The sequence below is a fragment of the Hemiscyllium ocellatum genome, assembly GCF_020745735.1.
Source record: "Hemiscyllium ocellatum isolate sHemOce1 chromosome 40 unlocalized genomic scaffold, sHemOce1.pat.X.cur. SUPER_40_unloc_11, whole genome shotgun sequence".
In the NCBI taxonomy this organism is placed as follows: Eukaryota; Metazoa; Chordata; class Chondrichthyes; order Orectolobiformes; family Hemiscylliidae; genus Hemiscyllium; species Hemiscyllium ocellatum.
The window spans coordinates 206,584-226,046 of NW_026867528.1; the positions used below are offsets into that span (position 1 = coordinate 206,584).

At 59.4% G+C, this 19,463-nt stretch overlaps 1 protein-coding gene across 1 annotated transcript in view; it reads right to left on the reverse strand.

Annotated features, from left to right (window-relative positions):
* Positions 1-215: 215 nt before the first annotated feature.
* The window catches only part of ftsj3 (FtsJ RNA 2'-O-methyltransferase 3), a 50,626-nt gene continuing 31,378 nt past the window's right edge, over positions 216-19,463 (reverse strand). The window contains exons 13-21 of the mRNA XM_060822260.1: positions 18,161-18,363; positions 16,563-16,695; positions 13,559-13,652; positions 8,654-8,801; positions 6,214-6,308; positions 4,745-4,847; positions 2,989-3,172; positions 2,032-2,126; positions 216-1,278 (exon numbers count right to left, since the gene is read on the reverse strand). Of these exons, the coding sequence (XP_060678243.1) occupies positions 1,086-1,278; positions 2,032-2,126; positions 2,989-3,172; positions 4,745-4,847; positions 6,214-6,308; positions 8,654-8,801; positions 13,559-13,652; positions 16,563-16,695; positions 18,161-18,363 (1,248 nt within the window). The 3' untranslated portion in view covers positions 216-1,085. The remainder of the gene's footprint in view (positions 1,279-2,031; positions 2,127-2,988; positions 3,173-4,744; positions 4,848-6,213; positions 6,309-8,653; positions 8,802-13,558; positions 13,653-16,562; positions 16,696-18,160; positions 18,364-19,463) is intronic.

Sequence of the window (19,463 nt, forward strand, 5' to 3'; positions counted from 1 at the left end):
CGGCTGCCCCAGACCCATCCCGATCGGAGAGCAGAGGGAACCGCGCCCGGTGCCCAGGGAGCGTTGAGGGCAGGATTCCCAACCCCTGGAGACAGCGTCCCGACATGGAGACCTTGCTCGTCGCGATTCCGATATTTGGGAACCCCACCCACCCAGGGACAGTTCCTCTTGGGGGTGGGGGGCAGCAGGAACACTACCAGGACACTTAGCGCAGCCTCTTTCTCCAGCTCACCGGCAGCACAAACCTTTATTTTATACATTTTTAAAAAAATTATAAATATACAGATCGTCGGATTCTCCCGGTAACAGATTCCCCCATCCCCTTTTCGGGCAGCTCCACAGGAGGGTGACAGGGAGGAGGGGGGAAAGTGCGCCGTCAATTTCCTCCCGTTGGCCGAAACCACAAAATGGCCGCCAGCCATCCAGGGAACCAACTACTGGGCCCGGGGTGGAATAGGGGGGGAGGGGTCAGCTTTATGTCCCATTGATAAATGACAAAATGGCCACCATCCATCCAGGGAACCAACTACTGGGCCAGGGGTGGAATGGGGGGGGAGGGGTCAGCTTTATGTCCCATTGATAAATGACAAAATGGCCGCCAGCCATCCGGGGGCCAACTACTGGGCCCGGGGTGGGATAGCGGGTTGAGGGGTCAGCTTTATGTCCCATTGATAAATCACAAAATGGCCACCATCCATCCAGGGAACCAACTACTGGGCCTGGGGTGGGATAGTGGGGTGAGGGGTCAACTTTATGTCCCATTGATAAATCACAAAATGGCCGCCAGCCATCCAGGGAACCAACTACTGGGCCCGGGATGGGATAGCGGGGTGAGGGGTCAGCTTTATGTCCCATTGATGAAACCACAAAATGGCCACCAGGCATCCAGGGAACCAACTACTGGGCTCAGGAGGAAGGAGGCACGCTGTCAGCTTTAGGCATTGTAGGCCGCAAATACAAAATGGCCACCGTCCATCTAGGCGACCAACTATCGGGCTTGGGAGCAGGAGGGCAGTGGGGGTGGAGCCATGCTATCAACAGGGTGGCACAGGAGCGGGTGGTTTGAAGAGCCACGACCCCGTCCCCTACTTGCGCTTCCTCCTCCCCTTGGCCTTGGCGTTCTTGGGAGTCTTCCTCGCGTCCTTCCTCATCCGGGCATCCACCACCTTGAAGGGACCTTTGACCCCTGGCGGACGGCGGACTTTCCCACCAGACCATTTCTTGGCCACCACGTAGGTCACCTCCCGTTTCTCCTTCAGACCGGCCTTCTTATAGATACTGCAGGGTTAGAGAGGACAGACACAGTCAATACACAGCACAGACCAGCCCTCAGATACAAGGCCGCACTGTCCTGGGGTCAGTCACACAGAGACAGGGCCGCACTGTCCTGGGGGTCAGTCACACAGAGACAGGGCCGCACTGTCCTGGGGTCAGTCACACAGAGACAGGGCCGCACTGTCCTGGGGTCAGTCACACAGAGACAGGGCCGCACTGTCCTGGGGTCAGTCACACAGAGACAGGGCCGCACTGTCCTGGGGTCAGTCACACAGAGACAGGGCCGCACTGTCCTGGGGTCAGTCACACAGAGACAGGGCCGCACTGTCCTGGGGTCAGTCACACAGAGACAGGGCCGCACTGTCCTGGGGTCAGTCACACAGAGACAGGGCCCACACTGTGCAGGGGTCAGTCACACAGAGACAGGGCCCACACTGTCCTGGGGTCAGTCACACAGAGACAGGGACACACTGTCCTGGGGTCAGTCACACAGAGACAGGGACACACTGTCCTGGGGTCAGTCACACAGAGACAGGGCCGCACTGTCCTGGGGTCAGTCACACAGAGACAGGGCCCACACTGTGCAGGGGTCAGTCACACAGAGACAGGGCCCACACTGTCCTGGGGTCAGTCACACAGAGACAGGGCCGCACTGTCCTGGGGTCAGTCAGTCACACAGAGACAGGGCCCACACTGTCCAGGGGTCAGTCAGTCGCACTGTCGCTGGGTGTGTGTTCCAGCTGTCTGCCTGTTTACCTCCTCATCTGAGCCATCTTCTCCCGCTCGGAGATATCGACGGTGTTCACCACAGCCTCTGCTTTCTTTTTCGCCTGTTCCAGCTTCTTCAGTTGCTGTGGGGGAGGCAGAGATTCCTGTTTAACCGTGACATGTGCTCCCCCGGCCAGGGGATAATACAGGGGCAGCCTTCCCCTCCACCCTCACGGGGGCGTACATACCACCCACCACCCTGCCCTTCACCCCTCAACCTGTGACTGTAACCGGTTACTAGGTCAGTCAAAAACCTCAGGACAAGAGAAAGCTCGCTGGAAACATCCAAAAGGACTGTTAGAGTTCCACTTGGAAACTGGTCCTCTGAGGTATCGCCCTGGAGAAATCATCACTCCAGAGGGTACAACGCACTATCCCGCAACCCCCAACCCACCCCAGGCGCAGGGATCAGTCGGCTAATCGAAGCCAGCGAACTGGTTCGGAAATTCGCTGGAGACGCTGCGTCAGCCAACGTGGTTTAGCAGGAGGGAAATCCTCTTGGTGTCATGCAGACCCTTCGGCCCTACCCGTCCATGCTGACCCAGATATCCCAACCCAATCTAGTCCCACCTGCCAGCACCCGGCCCCTATCCCTCCAAACCCTTCCTATCCATATCCCCATCCATGTGCCTCTTAAATGTTGTCGTTGTACCAGCCCCCACCACACCCCCTGGAAATAGCCGGGAGGTGCGGTGGTTTGGTGGGTGTGGCCCGTGGGTGTGCGGGAAAGCTGAGGGAAGAGAATTATTGACGTTGAGGGGGACACAGAAGTAGGGAGGACATGTTCTAGTCCAAACCGGGCCCTGATCAGACGGTATCTGGGAGGCAGCACACAGCGTTGTGTACACAACAGCCTCACAGATGTGACTCGATTGCACAGCAGGGAGGACGGGCTGAACGGCCCGCCCCAGGTTGGTTCTCCCAGGGCTCCGGCTCCCCGCTTACCCTGCGTTTCTTGCGCGCCTTGGCCTCCGCGATCTTCTTGATGGGCCGGGCGTTAATTTCCTTCCAGCGTTGGCGGAACTCAGCGGCCATGGCGGGGTCAAAGGGCAGGGGCCGCCGCCTGAACTTCTGCTCGTTGTCGACGAACCAGTCCGGCAGCTCGTCCGGCTCCTCGTCGAAGGCGTACCTGAGGCAGCGATGGCAGGGCAGGGGTCAGCGTGGGTACGGGACCGCGCGGCACTCCTCAGCACTGACCCTACAACAGTGCGGCACTCCCTCAGCACTGACCCTCCGACAGTGCGGCACTCCCTCAGCACTGACCCTCCGACAGTGCGGCACTCCCTCAGCACTGACCCTCCGACAGTGCGGCACTCCCTCAGCACTGACCCTCCGACAGTGCGGCACTCCCTCAGCACTGACCCTCCGACAGTGCGGCACTCCCTCAGCACTGACCCTCCAACAGTGCGGCACTCCCTCAGCGCTGACCCTCCGACAGTGTGGCCCTCCCTCAGCACTGACCCTCCGGCAGTGCGGCACTCCCTCAGCACTGACTCTCCGACAGTGTAGGGGACTGGAGGGGGGGTTACAGAGATAGGGAGGGGGTGTAGGGGCTGGAGGGGGGTTACAGAGATAGGGAGGGGGTGTAGGGGCTGGAGGGGGGTTACAGAGATAGGGAGGGGGTGTAGGGGCTGGAGGGGGTTACAGAGATAGGGAGGGGGTGTAGGGGCTGGAGGGGGGTTACAGAGATAGGGAGGGGGTGTAGGGGCTGGAGGGGGGTTACAGAGATAGGGAGGGGTGTAGGGGCTGGAGGGGGTTACAGAGATAGGGAGAGGGTGTAGGGGCTGGAGGGGGTTACAGAGATAGGGAGAGGGTGTAGGGGCTGGAGGGGGTTACAGAGATAGGGAGGGGGTGTAGGGGCTGGAGGGGGTTACAGAGATAGGGAGGGGGTGTAGGGGCTGGAGGGGGTTACAGAGATAGGGAGGGGGTGTAGGGGCTGGAGGGGGGTTACAGAGATAGGGAGGGGGTGTAGGGGCTGGAGGGGGTTACAGAGATAGGGAGGGGGTGTAGAGGCTGGAGGGGGTTACAGAGATAGGGAGGGGGTGTAGGGGCTGGAGGGGGTTATAGAGATAGGGAGGGGGTGTAGGGGGTTACAGAGATAGGGAGGGGGTGTAGGGGCTGGAGGGGGTTACAGAGATAGGGAGGGGGTGTAGGGGCTGGAGGGGGGTTACAGAGATAGGGAAGGGGTGTAGGGGGGTTACAGAGGTAGGGAGGGGGTGTACGGGCTAGAGGGGGTTACACAGATAGGGAGGGGGTGTAGGGGCTGGAGGGGGTTACAGAGATAGGGAGGGGGTGTAGGGGCTGGAGAGGGTTAGAGAGATAGGGAGGGGGTGTAGGGGCTGGAGGGGGTTACAGAGATAGGGAGGGGGTGTAGGGGCTGGAGGGGGTTATAGAGATAGGGAGGGGGTGTAGGGGGTTACAGAGATAGGGAGGCGGTGTAGGGGCTGGAGGGGGTTACAGAGATAGGGAGGGGGTGTAGGGGCTGGAGGGGGGTTACAGAGATAGGGAAGGGGTGTAGGGGGGTTACAGAGGTAGGGAGGGGGTGTACGGGCTAGAGGGGGTTACACAGATAGGGAGGGGGTGTAGGGGCTGGAGGGGGTTACAGAGATAGGGAGGGGGTGTAGGGGCTGGAGGGGGTTAGAGAGATAGGGAGGGGGTGTAGGGGCTGGAGGGGGTTACAGAGATAGGGAGGGGCTCTTACCTATTAAAGGAATCGTTGACTAAATCACGGGTTCGCTTTTTTGAGGTGGCGATAGAAGCTCCCAGTGCGAGGCCTTCAGCATCCAGGACCTGAGCTTTCTTTACTGGGGGGGGAGAGAAACCGAGATCGTCACATCACCCCCCCCAGACAGGGTCACCAGCATGGCTTCACCAGGACACAGGGACAGCCGGGCAACAGAGCGAGGGGTTCAGGGTGGGTTATATACAGAATAACAGATACCCCGGGAGGGAGTTACAGACTGGAATCTAATCGAGGGGTTCAGGGTGGGTTATATACAGAATAACAGATACCCCGGGAGGGAGTTACAGACTGGAATCTAATCGAGGGGTTCAGGGTGGGTTATATACAGAATAACAGATACCCCGGGAGTGAGTTACAGACTGGAATCTAACCGAGGGGTTCAGGGTGGGTTATATACAGAATAACAGATACCCCGGGAGGGAGTTACAGACTGGAATCTAACCGAGGGGTTCAGGGTGGGTTATATACAGAATAACAGATACCCCGGGAGGGAGTTACAGACTGGAATCTAATCGAGGGGTTCAGGGTGGGTTATATACAGAATAACAGATACCCCGGGAGTGAGTTACAGACTGGAATCTAATCGGGGGGTTCAGGGTGGGTTATATACAGAATAACAGATACCCGGGAGGGAGTTACAGACTGGAATCTAATCGAGGGGTTCAGGGTGGGTTATATACAGAATAACAGATACCCCGGGAGTGAGTTACAGACTGGAATCTAATCGAGGGGTTCAGGGTGGGTTATATACAGAATAACAGATACCCGGGAGTGAGTTATAGACTGGAATCTAATCGAGGGGTTCAGGGTGGGTTATATACAGAATAACAGATACCCCGGGAGTGAGTTACAGACTGGAATCTAATCGGGGGGTTCAGTGTGGGTTATATACAGAATAACAGATACCCCGGGAGGGAGTTACAGACTGGAATCTAACCGAGGGGTTCAGGGTGGGTTATATACAGAATAACAGATACCCCGGGAGGGAGTTACAGACTGGAATCTAATCGAGGGGTTCAGGGTGGGTTATATACAGAATAACAGATACCCCAGGAGTGAGTTACAGACTGGAATCTGACCGAGGGGTTCAGGGTGGGTTAAATACAGAATAACAGATACCCCGGGAGTGAGTTACAGACTGGAATCTGATAGAGGGGTTCAGGGTGGGTTATATACAGAATAACAGATACCCAGGAGGGAGTTACAGACTGGAATCTGATAGAGGGGTTCAGGGTGGGTTATATACAGAATAACAGATACCCAGGAGGGAGTTACAGACTGGAATCTGATCGAGGGGTTCAGGGTGGGTTACATACAGAATAACAGATACCCCCGGAGTGAGTTACAGCCTGGAATCTGATGTGAGAGACTGGCATGTGTACCCGCGCCATCCCTGGGCGGTGCCCTCCTCTCCCTGTCTCACTTACTGGACCTCTCCACCGGCACCACTTCGAACGTGTCAGTTTCATCCCGAGCCCGTTTCTTTCCTGGACCTGCTGCGTGTTTCATGGCCTGGATATCACTGGGTGGAGAACGGGAGATCATGTCTTAGCATCGAGCTCCGTCATCACTCATGGGGAGCAGGCGCTGCCAACGCTGTTCCCGAAGGGAGCACCACAGCTAACAAGTTTCAAACATCCCCAACTGACCAGCCGTTTCAACTCCGATCATCACAGACCAGGCCGCTGCGTTTTAACGAGAATTTAATTCCTGTTTGCAACAAAGGTGGCCGCAGGATCACGTGGGGAACTGGGAGGTTGGGAACTAACACAGGAAAGGCAGGTTCGGACCCGAACGGGGGACAGATCGGGGCAAGGGAGAGGCGCCATGAGACTGGGCTACCCTTGGACATCAGCCGCTGAGGGGCAGTGTGTGGGCACAGCAGGTGGGGAGGGGGGGAAATGGTACCGAGAGGATTGGGGTCCGGAGCAGGGGCCTGGGCGGGAAGAGCACCCCTGGAGTAACTGTGCGCAGTTTGGGGGTCTCCGTATCTGAGGAAGGATGGTCTGGGAATAGAGAGAGAGCAGCGACAGTTTCCCAGCCTGATTCCCGGGAGGGACAGAGACTGGATTGGGAAGGATTCTATTCCCTGGGCTTTAGGAGGATGGTGGGTGTGGGGATCTCATAGAAACCTATAAAATTCCCACAGGACTAGACAGGGGAAACTCGGGAAGGAATCTCATAGAAACCTATAAAATTCCGACAGGGTGTGTGAGGGAGAAAGTGGGATTGGCTGAATCAGATGATCAGGCGAGTTGGCCAGTCCCGATGACTAGTATTGATTACAAATGATCAACGCCATCGAACAACAATTATACAATCCGAGGGACGCTAATAAAAACATCGGTGTTACGGGTGGAGGGAAAGACTGGGACGAGGGTTCAAACTGTCCCTGTCCCCGGGCTCTGAGGAGACGGACCTGTTGACCCGACAGCACAATGCTCTTTCTTTGAACTGTCGGAAAATCTCAGCAGCGCCCGCAGAGAGAAAGCAGAGGTCACGTTTCAGATCTAGTCACCCTTCCCCGGATCCTTCCACTTGCTTGCAGAAGGCACAGGGTGGCTGGTGCATAAAGACTCTGGCTCAGTGGTTAACAGCAACAGCTTAGAGCAACTGCCCGGGAAAGAACAGGCAGGCCTTTTGCAGGGAACCGAGGCAAGCCCTGAATTTGCAGAAGGCCAACGGCTTCTCTTGAATATTCACAAGCGCTTCAGCGACCTGGGAGCCAATCTCTTAGCTGATGGCAACTTCCTCAGATGTCAAAATGCTGTAAGGCCTTTGCAATATCCAGATGAGGGCTAACAAGTGACATTAGTACCACACAGATGCCAGGCTATGCCCATCACCAATCAGAGACAATCTAACCACTGCCCCATGACATTCAGTGGTGTTACTATCACTGGACCCCCTCCCCCCCACTCTCCACATCCTGGGGGTTACCATTGACCCCAAACCCAACTGGACCCTCCACATAAACCCAGCGGCTACCAGAGCAGGGTCAGGGGCCGGGAACCCTGCAGCGAGTAACTCCCCTCCTGACTCTCCCCCTGAAGCCTGTCCCACCATCTACACGGGGTCAGGAGGGAGAGGGAATACTCCCCCCTTGCCCCTGGGTGGGGGCAGCTCCAACAACACTCGAGAAGCTCCACCCCATCCAGGGACAAAGCAGCCCCCACCCCCCAGCGCTGGATTGGCCCCACACCCACACACACCCCCTCCCTCCTTCCCTCCCCCCACCGACGCTCAGTAGCAGCAGGGGGGGACCATCTACAAGGGGCACTGCAGAAACTCGCCAAAGACCCTCAGGCAGCACCTTGCCCCAAACCCCACAGCCCCCTCCCATCCAGAAGGACAAGGGGACAGCAGGTACATGGGAACACCACCCCCCCCCCCCCCCCCTCCCTGCAAGTTCCCCTCCGAGACACTCCCCATCCCGACTCAGAAACATATCGCCGTTCCCGTTCCCTTCAGGGTCAGAATCCCGGAATTCCCTCCCTCAGGGGCATTGTGGGTCTGCCCACAGCACATGGGCTGCAGCGGGTCAAGATGGCCGCTCACTCCCTCACCACCTCGAGGGGGGGGCAACTAGGGACGGGGCGATAAACACTGGGGCCCAGACAGTGACACTGATGCCCCATGAATCCCAAAATTCCCTCCTTCAGGGCACCGCCCCTGCCTCTTCACCCGACACAGGTCACCACCATCCTGCAGGAGGGGTAATTAGGGATGGGGCAATAAACCGCAGACCCACGAACAAAGAACACCAGGATGTGCCACTGGGGGCGAGGGGAGGAGGAGGGGGCTGGAGCAGACACCGGGCAGATGGGCCGAAGGGGCCTGTTGCTGTGTGATCGTGGCGAGACGTACCTCTCATCACTGGAGCTCTCGTCCTCGGATTCCTCCTGGGATTGCTCCGGTCCCTCAGCCGGGGTGTCCTGGGCCGGTAGCTGTGGTTCGCCCCCCACCCCGGCCGGGCGGGGTCCCTTCTGTTGGTCATCCTCACTCCCCACCTCATCTACAGGGGCAGAAGGCAGAGAGCAGCGTGAGCACACCGCGCCACAGCACACTCCACAGGCTGCAGTGTTAGCACCGGGGTGGGGGGGTCAGTGTGGGGGGGGAGAGGGTATCAGGGTGTGAGTGTGTGTAGGGGGGTGTAGGCGCGTAGGGGGGTGTGCGCTTAGGGGTGCACACAGGTGTAGATGTGTGTGTAGGTTTGGTGTGTGTGTGTGTGTGTGTGTGTGAATGTAAGTGCGCACGCGGGTGTAGGTGGGCGCGTGAGTGTAGGTGGGCGCGTGAGTGTAGGTGGGCGCGGATGTAGGTGTGTGCACGGGAGGTGTGCGATAAGTGTACGTGTGTGTAGTTGTAGGTGCGCACTCTGGTGTAGGTGTGTGTGGGTGTTGGTGTGTGTGTAAGTGTAGGTGTAGGTGCGTGCAGGTATAGGCGTGTGCATGCAATGTAGGTGCGTGTATAGATGTGCGTACAGGTGTAGGTGTAGGTGTTGGTGTGTATGTAAGTGTAGGGGTGCGCGCGGGTGTAGGTGTATGCATGGGGTGCAGGTGTGCAAGCGGGTGTTGGTGTGTGTGTGTCCTTGTAAGTGTAGGGTGCGCGCGGGTGTAGATGCACACGCGTGTGTAGGTGTGCTCGCTTGTGTAGGTTGGTGTGTGTGCAGGTGCGCATGCGTGGAGGTGGGTGTGTGTGTTAGCTTGTGCGTGGGGTGTCAGTGTGTGTGTATGCAGGTGTAGGTGTGTGTGTAAGTGTAGGTGTGCGCGTAGGTGTAGGTGCGCGCGTAGGTGTGTGTGTGTGAAGGGGTAAGTGTGCGTGTAAAGGTGTAGGTGTGCGTGTGTAGGTGTGTGCGTGTAGGTGTTGGTGTGTGCGTAGGTGTAGGTGTGGGCATAGGTGTAGGTGTGGGCATGTAGGTGTAGGTGTGGGCGTAGGTGTAGGTGTGGGCGTAGGTGTAGGTGTGGGCATGTAGGTGTAGGTGTGGGCATGTAGGTGTAGGTGTGGGCGTAGGTGTAGGTGTGGGCATGTAGGTGTAGGCGTGGGCGTAGGTGTAGGTGTGGGCGTAGGTGTGGGCATGTAGGTGTCGGTGTGGGCGTAGGTGTCGGTGTGGGCGTAGGTGTCGGTGTGGGCGTAGGTGTAGGTGTGGGCATAGGTGTGTGTGTGAAGGGGTAGGTGTGCGTGTAGGTGTGCGCGCGTAGGTGTGGGTGTGCGCGTAGGTGTGGGTGTGCGCGTAGGTGTGGGTGTGGGCGTAGGTGTGGGCGTAGGTGTGGGTGTGGGCGTAGGTGTGGGTGTGGGCGTAGGTATTGGTGTGGGCGTAGGTGTAGGTGTGGGCGTAGGTGTAGGTGTGGGCGTAGGTGTAGGTGTGGGCGTAGGTGTAGGTGCGGGCGTAGGTGTGTGTGTGAAGGGGTAGGTGTGGGTGTTGGCGTAGGTGTGGGTGTGGGCGTAGGTGTTGGTGTGGGTGTAGGTGTTGGTGTGGGCGTAGGTGTTGGTGTGGGCGTAGGTGTTGGTGTGGGCGTAGGTGTAGGTGTGGGCGTAGGTGTAGGTGTGGGCGTAGGTGTAGGTGTGGGCGTAGGTGTTGGTGTGGGCATGGGTGTAGGTGTGGGCGTAGGTGTAGGTGTGGGCGTAGGTGTAGGTGTGGGCGGAGGTGTTGGTGCGGGCGGAGGTGTTGGTGCGGGCGGAGGTGTTGGTGCGGGCGGAGGTGTTGGTGCGGGCGTAGGTGTGTGTGTGAAGGGGTAGGTGTAGGTGCGGGCGTAGGTGTAGGTGCGGGCGTAGGTGTGTGTGTGTGAAGGGGTAGGTGTAGGTGCGGGCGTAGGTGTGTGTGTGAAGGGGTAGGTGTGGGTGTGGGCGTAGGTGTTGGTGTGGGCGTAGGTGTGGGTGTGGGTGTGCATATAGGTTTAGGTGTGGGTGTAGGTGTGTATATGTGTGCACGCGCGCGTGTATAGGCTTGTGTGCGCGTACAGGCGTGTGCGTGCGTGTACAGGTGTGTGTGTACAGGTGTGTGTGTGTGTGTACAGACGTGTGCGTGCGTATGTATAACCAGGTGGAAGTTAACTCCGAGTTATGAAATCTGGAACCGACAGGTGGCCCCTGCTATCGGGGTCTGGCCCGCTGCTGTTCAGGAGCCCCCTGCTCACTTGTCCCCAGCCCCTGCCCCCTTTATCCTGGTCTGACCATAACCAACAAACTAACCTCATCGCCCCTGCCTGCTCCTGGCCCATAACCTTCCAAACCTTTCCTGTTCACGTATTTACCCCAATGTTATAACCATTCCCACATCCACCACTGCCACTGCACACCCCTGTGCAAGTTCAAACCACACTCTGTGCAAAAGCAAGTGGTTTTTTTTTAATCTTTCACTGCTCGCATCAAAAACAGTTTTGAAATCCCCCCACACTAAGGAAGTGACACCTGTCCTTCACTGTATTTACCCCCCCTCATGATTTTATAAACCTCTGTCAGGTCACCCCTCAGCCTCCTACGCTTCAGTGACAAGAATCGGAGGTTAACCAGTCCCTCCTGGAAAATCTTTTCGGAACCCTCTCCGGTTTAATCATCTCCTCCCTGGAACGGGGCGACCAGAACCGGACACACTGCTCCAGACGAGACCTCACCAACATCCTGTACAACCCCATCAGGACGTCCCAACTCCTACACACAAACATCAGAGCGAAGGAGGCAAGGGTGATATACTCCTTCTCAATCCTCCGTGTACGTGTCATGTGAACGCCAAAGAATGATGTTCCTGACGCCCCCGGGTCTCTCGGTTCTCCAACACTACCTCACGGTGGCTCAGTGGTTAGCGCTGCAGCCTCACGGCGCCAGAGACCCGGGTTCGATCCCAGCCTCAGGATGGCGACAGTCTGTGTGGGGTTTGTACATTCTCCCCGAGTCTGTGTGGGGTTCCTCCGGTTTCCACCCACAGTCCAGAGACGTGTAGGTTAGGGTGGATTGGCCGTGCTAAATTGTCCCACAGTGTTCAGGGATGTGTAGGTTAGGGTGGATTGGCCGTGCTAAATTGTCCCACAGTGTTCAGGGATGTGTAGGTTAGGGTGGATTGGCCGTGCTAAATTGTCCCATAGTGTTCAGGGATGTGTAGGTTAGGGTGGATTGGCCGTGCTAAATTGTCCCACAGTGTTCAGGGATGTGTAGGGTAGGGTGGATTGGCCGTGCGAAATTGTCCCCCAGTGTTCAGGGATGTGTAGGTTAGGGTGGATTGGCCGTGCTAAATTGTCCCACAGTGTTCAGGGATGTGTAGGTTAGGGTGGATTGGCCGTGCTAAATTGTCCCATAGTGTTCAGGGATGTGTAGGTTAGGGTGGATTGGCTGTGCTAAATTGTCCCACAGTGTTCAGGGATGTGTAGGTTAGGGTGGATTGGCCGTGCTAAATTGTCCCACAGTGTTCAGGGATGTGTAGGTTAGGGTGGATTGGCCGTGCTAAATTGTCCCACAGTGTTCAGGGATGTGTAGGTTAGGGTGGATTGGCCGTGCTAAATTGTCCCACAGTGTTCAGGGATGTGTAGGTTAGGGTGGATTGGCCGTGCTAAATTGTCCCCCAGTGTTCAGGGATGTGTAGGTTAGGGTGGATTGGCCGTGCTAAATTGTCCCACAGTGTTCAGGGATGTGTAGGTTAGGGTGGATTGGCCGTGCTAAATTGTCCCACAGTGTTCAGGGATGTGTAGGTTAGGGTGGATTGGCCGTGCTAAATTGTCCCACAGTGTTCAGGGATGTGTAGGTTAGGGTGGATTGGCCGTGCTAAATTGTCCCACAGTGTTCAGGGATGTGTAGGTTAGGGTGGATTGGCCGTGCTAAGTTGTCCCACAGTGTTGGGTGCATGAGTCAGAGGGAAACGTGTCTGGGTGGGTTACTCTTCAGAGGGTCAGTGTGGCCTGGTTGGGCCGAAAGGCCTGTTTCCACACTGTGTAGGGATTCTAATCATTAACTGGATAAGCCCTGGCCTGGTTTGTTTGACCGAAATGCAGTACCTCGCATTTATCCAACTTGAATTTGGAGGGAAGGTGTTATGAGGAAAGGCTGAGGGACCTGGGTGTTTTCTCACTGGGAACAAGGTGGACGCTAAGAGGGGGGATTTGATACAAGATTCGGTCCGGTGCACAGTGAAAGTCCTTTTCCTCGGATGTTGACTTGTACAAGGGGGCTGAGCTGGGGGGTGATAGATTGGAGACAGACATCAGAGGCAGGTTCTTTCCTCAGAGCGTGGTTCACGGTGTGGAATGCCCTGCCTGCTAATGTCACTAACTCAGCCGCATGAGGGAGATTGAAGCCAGCCTTGGATAAGCACGTGGACGACGATGGGATAGTGTGTGGGGGGGGGGGACGAGCTGGGATTAGCTGACAGGACAGCACAACTCCATCTGCCACTCCCAGCCCATGAGGCCAACTGATCAAGGTCCCTGTGTAACCTTCGATTTACCCAAATCCCCTCAATCTGTGTCCCTCGACTTCCCAACACTCCTGACCCCACAGACTCTGCCTCCCATCCGACTTGGGAAACTCCCTCCTCCCCTTCCCTGCTGCGAGGGGGGGGGATATGCCAGACCTTCTGCCAGCTGCGCCCACCCTCTCTCCCCAAACCTCCGAGAGGGGCCAGAGGGGATTCCTGGAGTTGGCCGTGTTGCGGAGGGAGGGGGGGGGGTGGGTGAAAGGTCATCGCCTGGACTGATCTGCTCTGGGGCCACGCCCCAGCCAAACAGCGATGGCGAGCGGGAATCGGCCCCCCTTTCCCCTCCCCTCCCCGCACGTTGCCATAGTTACCATCCAGCACCGCGCCCTGCTGCTTGTACAGTTTCCTGGTCTGTTTAATCTCGATGGCCTCGTCCGCTTCTGTCTCGAGTCCAGCAAAGACGTCCTGCAACATCGAAAAACAAACCAATTTACCAGGCGGCAACAGGAGAGAGAGAGAGAGAGGGGGCCAGCACCGAGACACACGCACACACACTCTCTCTCACACACACACACAGACACGCACGCAGACGGACAGACACGGGCAGGGGAGGGAGGCAGAGTCAGTTGGGAAATGGACAGAAAGGACAAGAGACACCAGAGAGTGAGAGAAATGGAGGGTGACAGGGCGGAGGGGGATCAGGGCGGAGGGTGACAGGGCGGAGGGGGATCAGGGCGGAGGGTGACAGGGCGGAGGGGGATCAGGGCGGAGGGGGATCAGGGCGGAGGGTGACAGGGCGGAGGGTGACAGGGCGGAGGGTGACAGGGCGGAGGGTGACAGGGCGGAGGGGGATCAGGGCGGAGGGTGACAGGGCGGAGGGGGATCAGGGCGGAGGGGGATCAGGGCGGAGGGGGATCAGGGCGGAGGGGGATCAGGGCGGAGGGGGATCAGGGCGGAGGGGGATCAGGGCGGAGGGGGATCAGGGCGGAGGGGGATCAGGGCGGAGGGGGATCAGGGCGGAGGGGGATCAGGGCGGAGGGGGATCAGGGCGGAGGGTGACAGGGCGGAGGGGGATCAGGGCGGACGGTGACAGGGCGGAGGGGGATCAGGGCGGAGGGTGACAGGGCAGAGGGGGATCAGGGCACCCACGAGACAAAGGGAGGAGAGAGAGCACGCGAGAGAAAAAGGGAGGGGGTGGAGAGAGAGAGAGAGCGCATCTTCGAGGGGAGGGGGGGGGGGGGGGGGAGGGGGAAAGAGGGAGCCCGTGAGGCGGGGGAGGGAGAGGGGGAGGGAGAGAGCGTGCCTCAGAGAGAGAGAGAAAGAAAAGGGCAGGGAGAAAGAGACACCCCTTGGTTGGGGGAGGGGTGGGGGGGGGGGGGGGGGGGGGGGAGAGAGCGCCCGTGAGAGAGAGTGGGGAGGAGAGAGGGAGAAGGAGAGAGAGTCGGGGAGGAGGGGGGGGGGGGGGGGGAGAGAGAGTGAGGGGGGGGGAGAGAGAGAGTGGGGGGTGGGGAGAGAGAGTGGGCGGAGGAGAGAGAGTGGGGGGAGGAGAGAGAGAGTGGGGAGGGAGAGGGAGAGAGAGTGAGGGGGGGAGAGAGAGTGGGGAGGGGAGTGAGAGTGAGGAGGGGAGAGAGAGTGGGGAGGGGAGAGAGAGTGGGGGGGAGAGAGTGGGGAGGAGAGAGAGTGTGGGAGAGAGAGTGGGGGGGAGAGAGAGTGGGGGGGAGAGAGAGTGGGGGGGGAGGGAGAGTGGGGGGGGGGAGAGAGAGTGGGGGGGAGAGAGAGTGGGGGGGAGAGAGAGTGGGGGGGAGGGAGAGTGGGGGGGAGGGAGAGTGGGGAGGGGAGTGAGAGTGGGGAGGGGAGTGAGAGTGGGGAGGGGGAGTGAGAGTGGGGAGGGGAGTGAGAGTGGGGAGGGGAGAGAGAGTGGGGAGGGGAGAGAGAGTGGGGAGGGGAGAGAGAGTGGGGAGGGGAGAGAGAGTGGGGAGGGGAGAGAGAGTGGGGAGGGGAGTGAGAGTGGGGAGGGGAGTGAGAGTGGGGCGGGGAGAGAGAGTGGGGAGGGGAGAGAGAGTGGGAGGGGGAGAGAGAGTGGGGAGGGGAGAGAGAGAGTGGGGAGGGGAGTGAGAGTGGGGAGGGGAGTGAGAGTGGGGAGGGGAGTGAGAGTGGGGAGGGGAGAGAGAGTGGGGAGGGGAGAGAGAGTGAGGGGGAGAGAGAGAGTGAGGGGGAGAGAGTGGGGAGGAGAGAGAGTGGGGGAGGGGGAGAGAGAGGGGGGGGGAGAGAGAGTGGGGGGGGAGAGAGAGTGGGGGGGAGAGAGAGTGGGGGGGGGAGAGAGAGTGGGGGGGGAGAGAGAGTGGGGGGGAGGGAGAGTGGGGGGGAGGGAGAGTGGGGGGGAGGGAGAGTGGGGGGGAGGGAGAGTGGGGGGGAGGGAGAGTGGGGGGGAGGGGGGAGAGAGAGTGGGGAGGAGAGAGAGTGGGGGGAGGAGAGAGAGTGGGGAGGGGAGAGAGAGTGAGGGGGGGAGAGAGAGTGGGGAGGGGGAGAGAGAGTGGGGAGGGGAGAGAGAGAGTGGGGAGGGGAGTGAGAGTGAGGAGGGGAGAGAGAGAGAGTGGGAGGGGAGAGAGAGTGGGGAGGGGAGAGAGAGAGGGGAGGGGAGAGAGAGAGTGGGGAGGGGAGTGAGAGTGGGGAGGGGAGTGAGAGTGAGGAGGGGAGAGAGAGTGGGGAGGGGAGAGAGAGTGGGGAGGGGAGAGAGAGTGGGGAGGGGAGAGAGAGTGGGGAGGGGAGTGAGAGTGGGGAGGGGAGAGAGAGTGGGGAGGGGAGAGAGAGTGGGGAGGGGAGAGAGAGTGGGGAGGGGAGAGAGAGTGGGGAGGGGAGAGAGAGAGTGGGGGGGAGAGAGAGTGGGGGGGAGGGAGAGTGGGGGGGGAGGGAGAGTGGGGGGGGGGGGGGGAGAGAGAGAGTGGGGAAGTGAGGGAGCCTGAGGCAGGCGGAGCGAGGGGGAGAGTTTCCTGTTTGGGAAGGAGATGGGGATGGGGATCACGGAACATGCTGACGGCACAGTGAGGTTCCTGAGGCACAGGGGAACGCCGAGGCTTCAGGGCGAGACGGGAAACGGGGGAAAACCGCAGGAGAATCCAAACCGGCACGATGTCGCCGCGGGGCGGGAGCGGTTCGAGGGACCGAACGGTCTACCGATGCGCTTCCACCGTACACCCATTTGGGCAGCATGAGACCCCCCCCACCCCCCAGGCCTTCAGGTCTCTGTCCCCATGACAGGAGAGTCCCACCACGCCCCCTCCATCACCGATGGCAGCCATGACCACAGTCTGTCAGCTCCCACCAGCCGGATCCCACTCGGTCCCTGGTTTGATCTGGCCAGGACATCGCCCTTACCTTCCCGAACCACAGGTCGGCCTGTCGTTCCTGGCGAATGGACTTGGATTCCAACTCCACAAGGAGAGGGTTCCCCTCCTCCTCCTCCTCCTCCTTGACCAGCCCTGACGCCCGGCCAACTGCAGCCTGCGGCCTACAAGGGACACGGGTCAGAGGTCAGCGATAAGATGCAGAGACGTGCGGCACTCAACCCGGACAGACAACCCGTGCGGCCCTCCCTCAGCACTGACCCTCCGACAGTGCGGCCCTCCCTCAGCACTGACCCTCCGACAGTGCGGCCCTCCCTCAGCACTGACCCTCCGACAGTGCGGCCCTCCCTCAGCACTGACCCTCCGACAGTGCGGCCCTCCCTCAGCACTGACCCTCCCACAGTGCGGACCTCCCTCAGCACTGACCCTCCCACAGTGCGGCCCTCCCTCAGCACTGACCCTCTGACAGTGCGGCCCACCCTCAGCACTGACCCTCCCACAGTGCGGCACTCCCTCAGCACTGACCCTCCCACAGTGCGGCCCTCCCTCAGCACTGACCCTCTGACAGTGCGGCCCTCCCTCAGCACTGACCCTCCGACAGTGCGGCCCTCCCTCAGCACTGACCCTCCCCCAGTGCGGCACTCCCTCAGCACTGACCCTCCGACAGTGCGGCTCTCCCTCAGCACTGACCCTCCGACAGTGCGGCCCTCCCTCAGCACTGACCCTCCGACAGTGCGGCCCTCCCTCAGCACTGACCCTCCGACAGTGCGGCCCTCCCTCAGCACTGACCCTCCGACAGTGCGGCCCTCCCTCAGCGCTGACCCTCCGACAGTGCGGCCCTCCCTCAGCGCTGACCCTCCGACAGTGCGGCCCTCCCTCAGCACTGACCCTCCGACAGTGCGGCCCTCCCTCAGCACTGACCCTCCGACAGTGCGCCCTCCCTCAGCACTGACCCTCCGACAGTGCGGCACTCCCTCAGCACTGACCCTCCGACAGTGCGGCCCTCCCTCAGCACTGACCCTCCGACAGTGCGGCCCTCCCTCAGCACTGACCCTCCGACAGTGCGGCCCTCCCTCAGCACTGACCCTCCGACAGTGCGGCCCTCCCTCAGCACTGACCCTCCGACAGTGCGGACCTCCCTCAGCACTGACCCTCCCACAGTGCGGCCCTCCCTCAGCACTGACCCTCCCACAGTGCGGCCCTCCCTCAGCACTGACCCTCTGACAGTGCGGCCCACCCTCAGCACTGACCCTCCCACAGTGCGGCACTCCCTCAGCACTGACCCTCCCACAGTGCGGCCCTCCCTCAGCACTGACCCTCTGACAGTGCGGCCCACCCTCAGCACTGACCCTCCGACAGTGCGGCCCTCCCTCAGCACTGACCCTCCCCCAGTGCGGCACTCCCTCAGCACTGACCCTCCGACAGTGCGGCTCTCCCTCAGCACTGACCCTCCGACAGTGCGGCCCTCCCTCAGCACTGACCCTCCGACAGTGCGGCTCTCCCTCAGCACTGACCCTCCGACAGTGCGGCCCTCCCTCAGCACTGACCCTCCGACAGTGCGGCCCTCCCTCAGCACTGACCCTCCGACAGTGCGGCCCTCCCTCAGCACTGAGGAAGGGAGGGACTCACCGTTTGCGTTGTATCTTCTTCCTCTTGTTAATCTGCTCCTCGCGCTCCTTGACCTCCTCGAGGTCAGACGAGTCCAGGTCACTGGCCAACGAGACCTTGTCCTCCATCTCTTGGTCTGACAGGTTGACTCCATCCTGATTGAGCAACCCGTCCTCAAGAGCCTTGTCCGCCATCTTCATGTCCCCCTGCTCGATCTCCTTCAGCTGGGGAGGGGGGCAATGCAACACAATTTAACACACTGCAATGGCAAGAGGCCATTCGGTCCCCCTTCAGGGTCTATCACCAAGGAGCTGACTCAGTCTCACTTGCCTCTCGACACAGAATCCCTCCAGTGTCGAAACAGCTCATTCAGCCCATCAAGTCCACTCCGGCCCACCACGCTCCCTCCCACATCCCTGCATTCCCAATGGCCAATCCACCCTAACCTACACATCCCTGAACACTATGGGACAATTTAGCACGGCCAATCCCCCCTAACCTACACATCCCTGAACACTGTGGGACAATTTAGCACGGCCAATCCCCCCTAACCTACACATCCCTGAACACTATGGGACAATTTAGCACGGCCAATCCACCTTAACCTACACATCCCTGAACACTGTGGGACAATTTAGCACGGCCAATCCACCCTAACCTACACACCCCTGAACACTGTGGGACAATTTAGCACAGCCAATCCACCCTAACCTACACATCCCTGAACACTATGGGACAATTTAGCACGGCCAATCCACCCTAACCTACACATCCCTGAACACTGTGGGACAATTTAGCACGGCCAATCCCCCCTAACCTACACATCCCTGAACACTATGGGACAATTTAGCACGGCCAATCCCCCCTAACCTACACATCCCTGAACACTATGGGACAATTTAGCACGGCCAATCCACCCTAACCTGCACATCCCTGAACACTGTGGGACAATTTAGCACGGCCAATCCACCCTAACCTACACATCCCTGAACACTGTGGGACAATTTAGCACGGCCAATCCCCCCTAACCTACACATCCCTGAACACTATGGGACAATTTAGCACGGCCAATCCACCCTAACCTACACATCCCTGAACACTATGGGACAATTTAGCACGGCCAATCCACCCTAACCTGCACATCCCTGAACACTGTGGGACAATTTAGCACGGCCAATCCACCCTAACCTGGACACCTTTGGACTGTGGGAGGAAACTGGAGCACCCGGAGGAAACTCACGCAGACACGGGGAGAGTGTGCAAACTCCACACGGCCAGTCTCCCCCGAGGCTGGGATTGAACCAGGTTCCCTGTCACTGTCCCA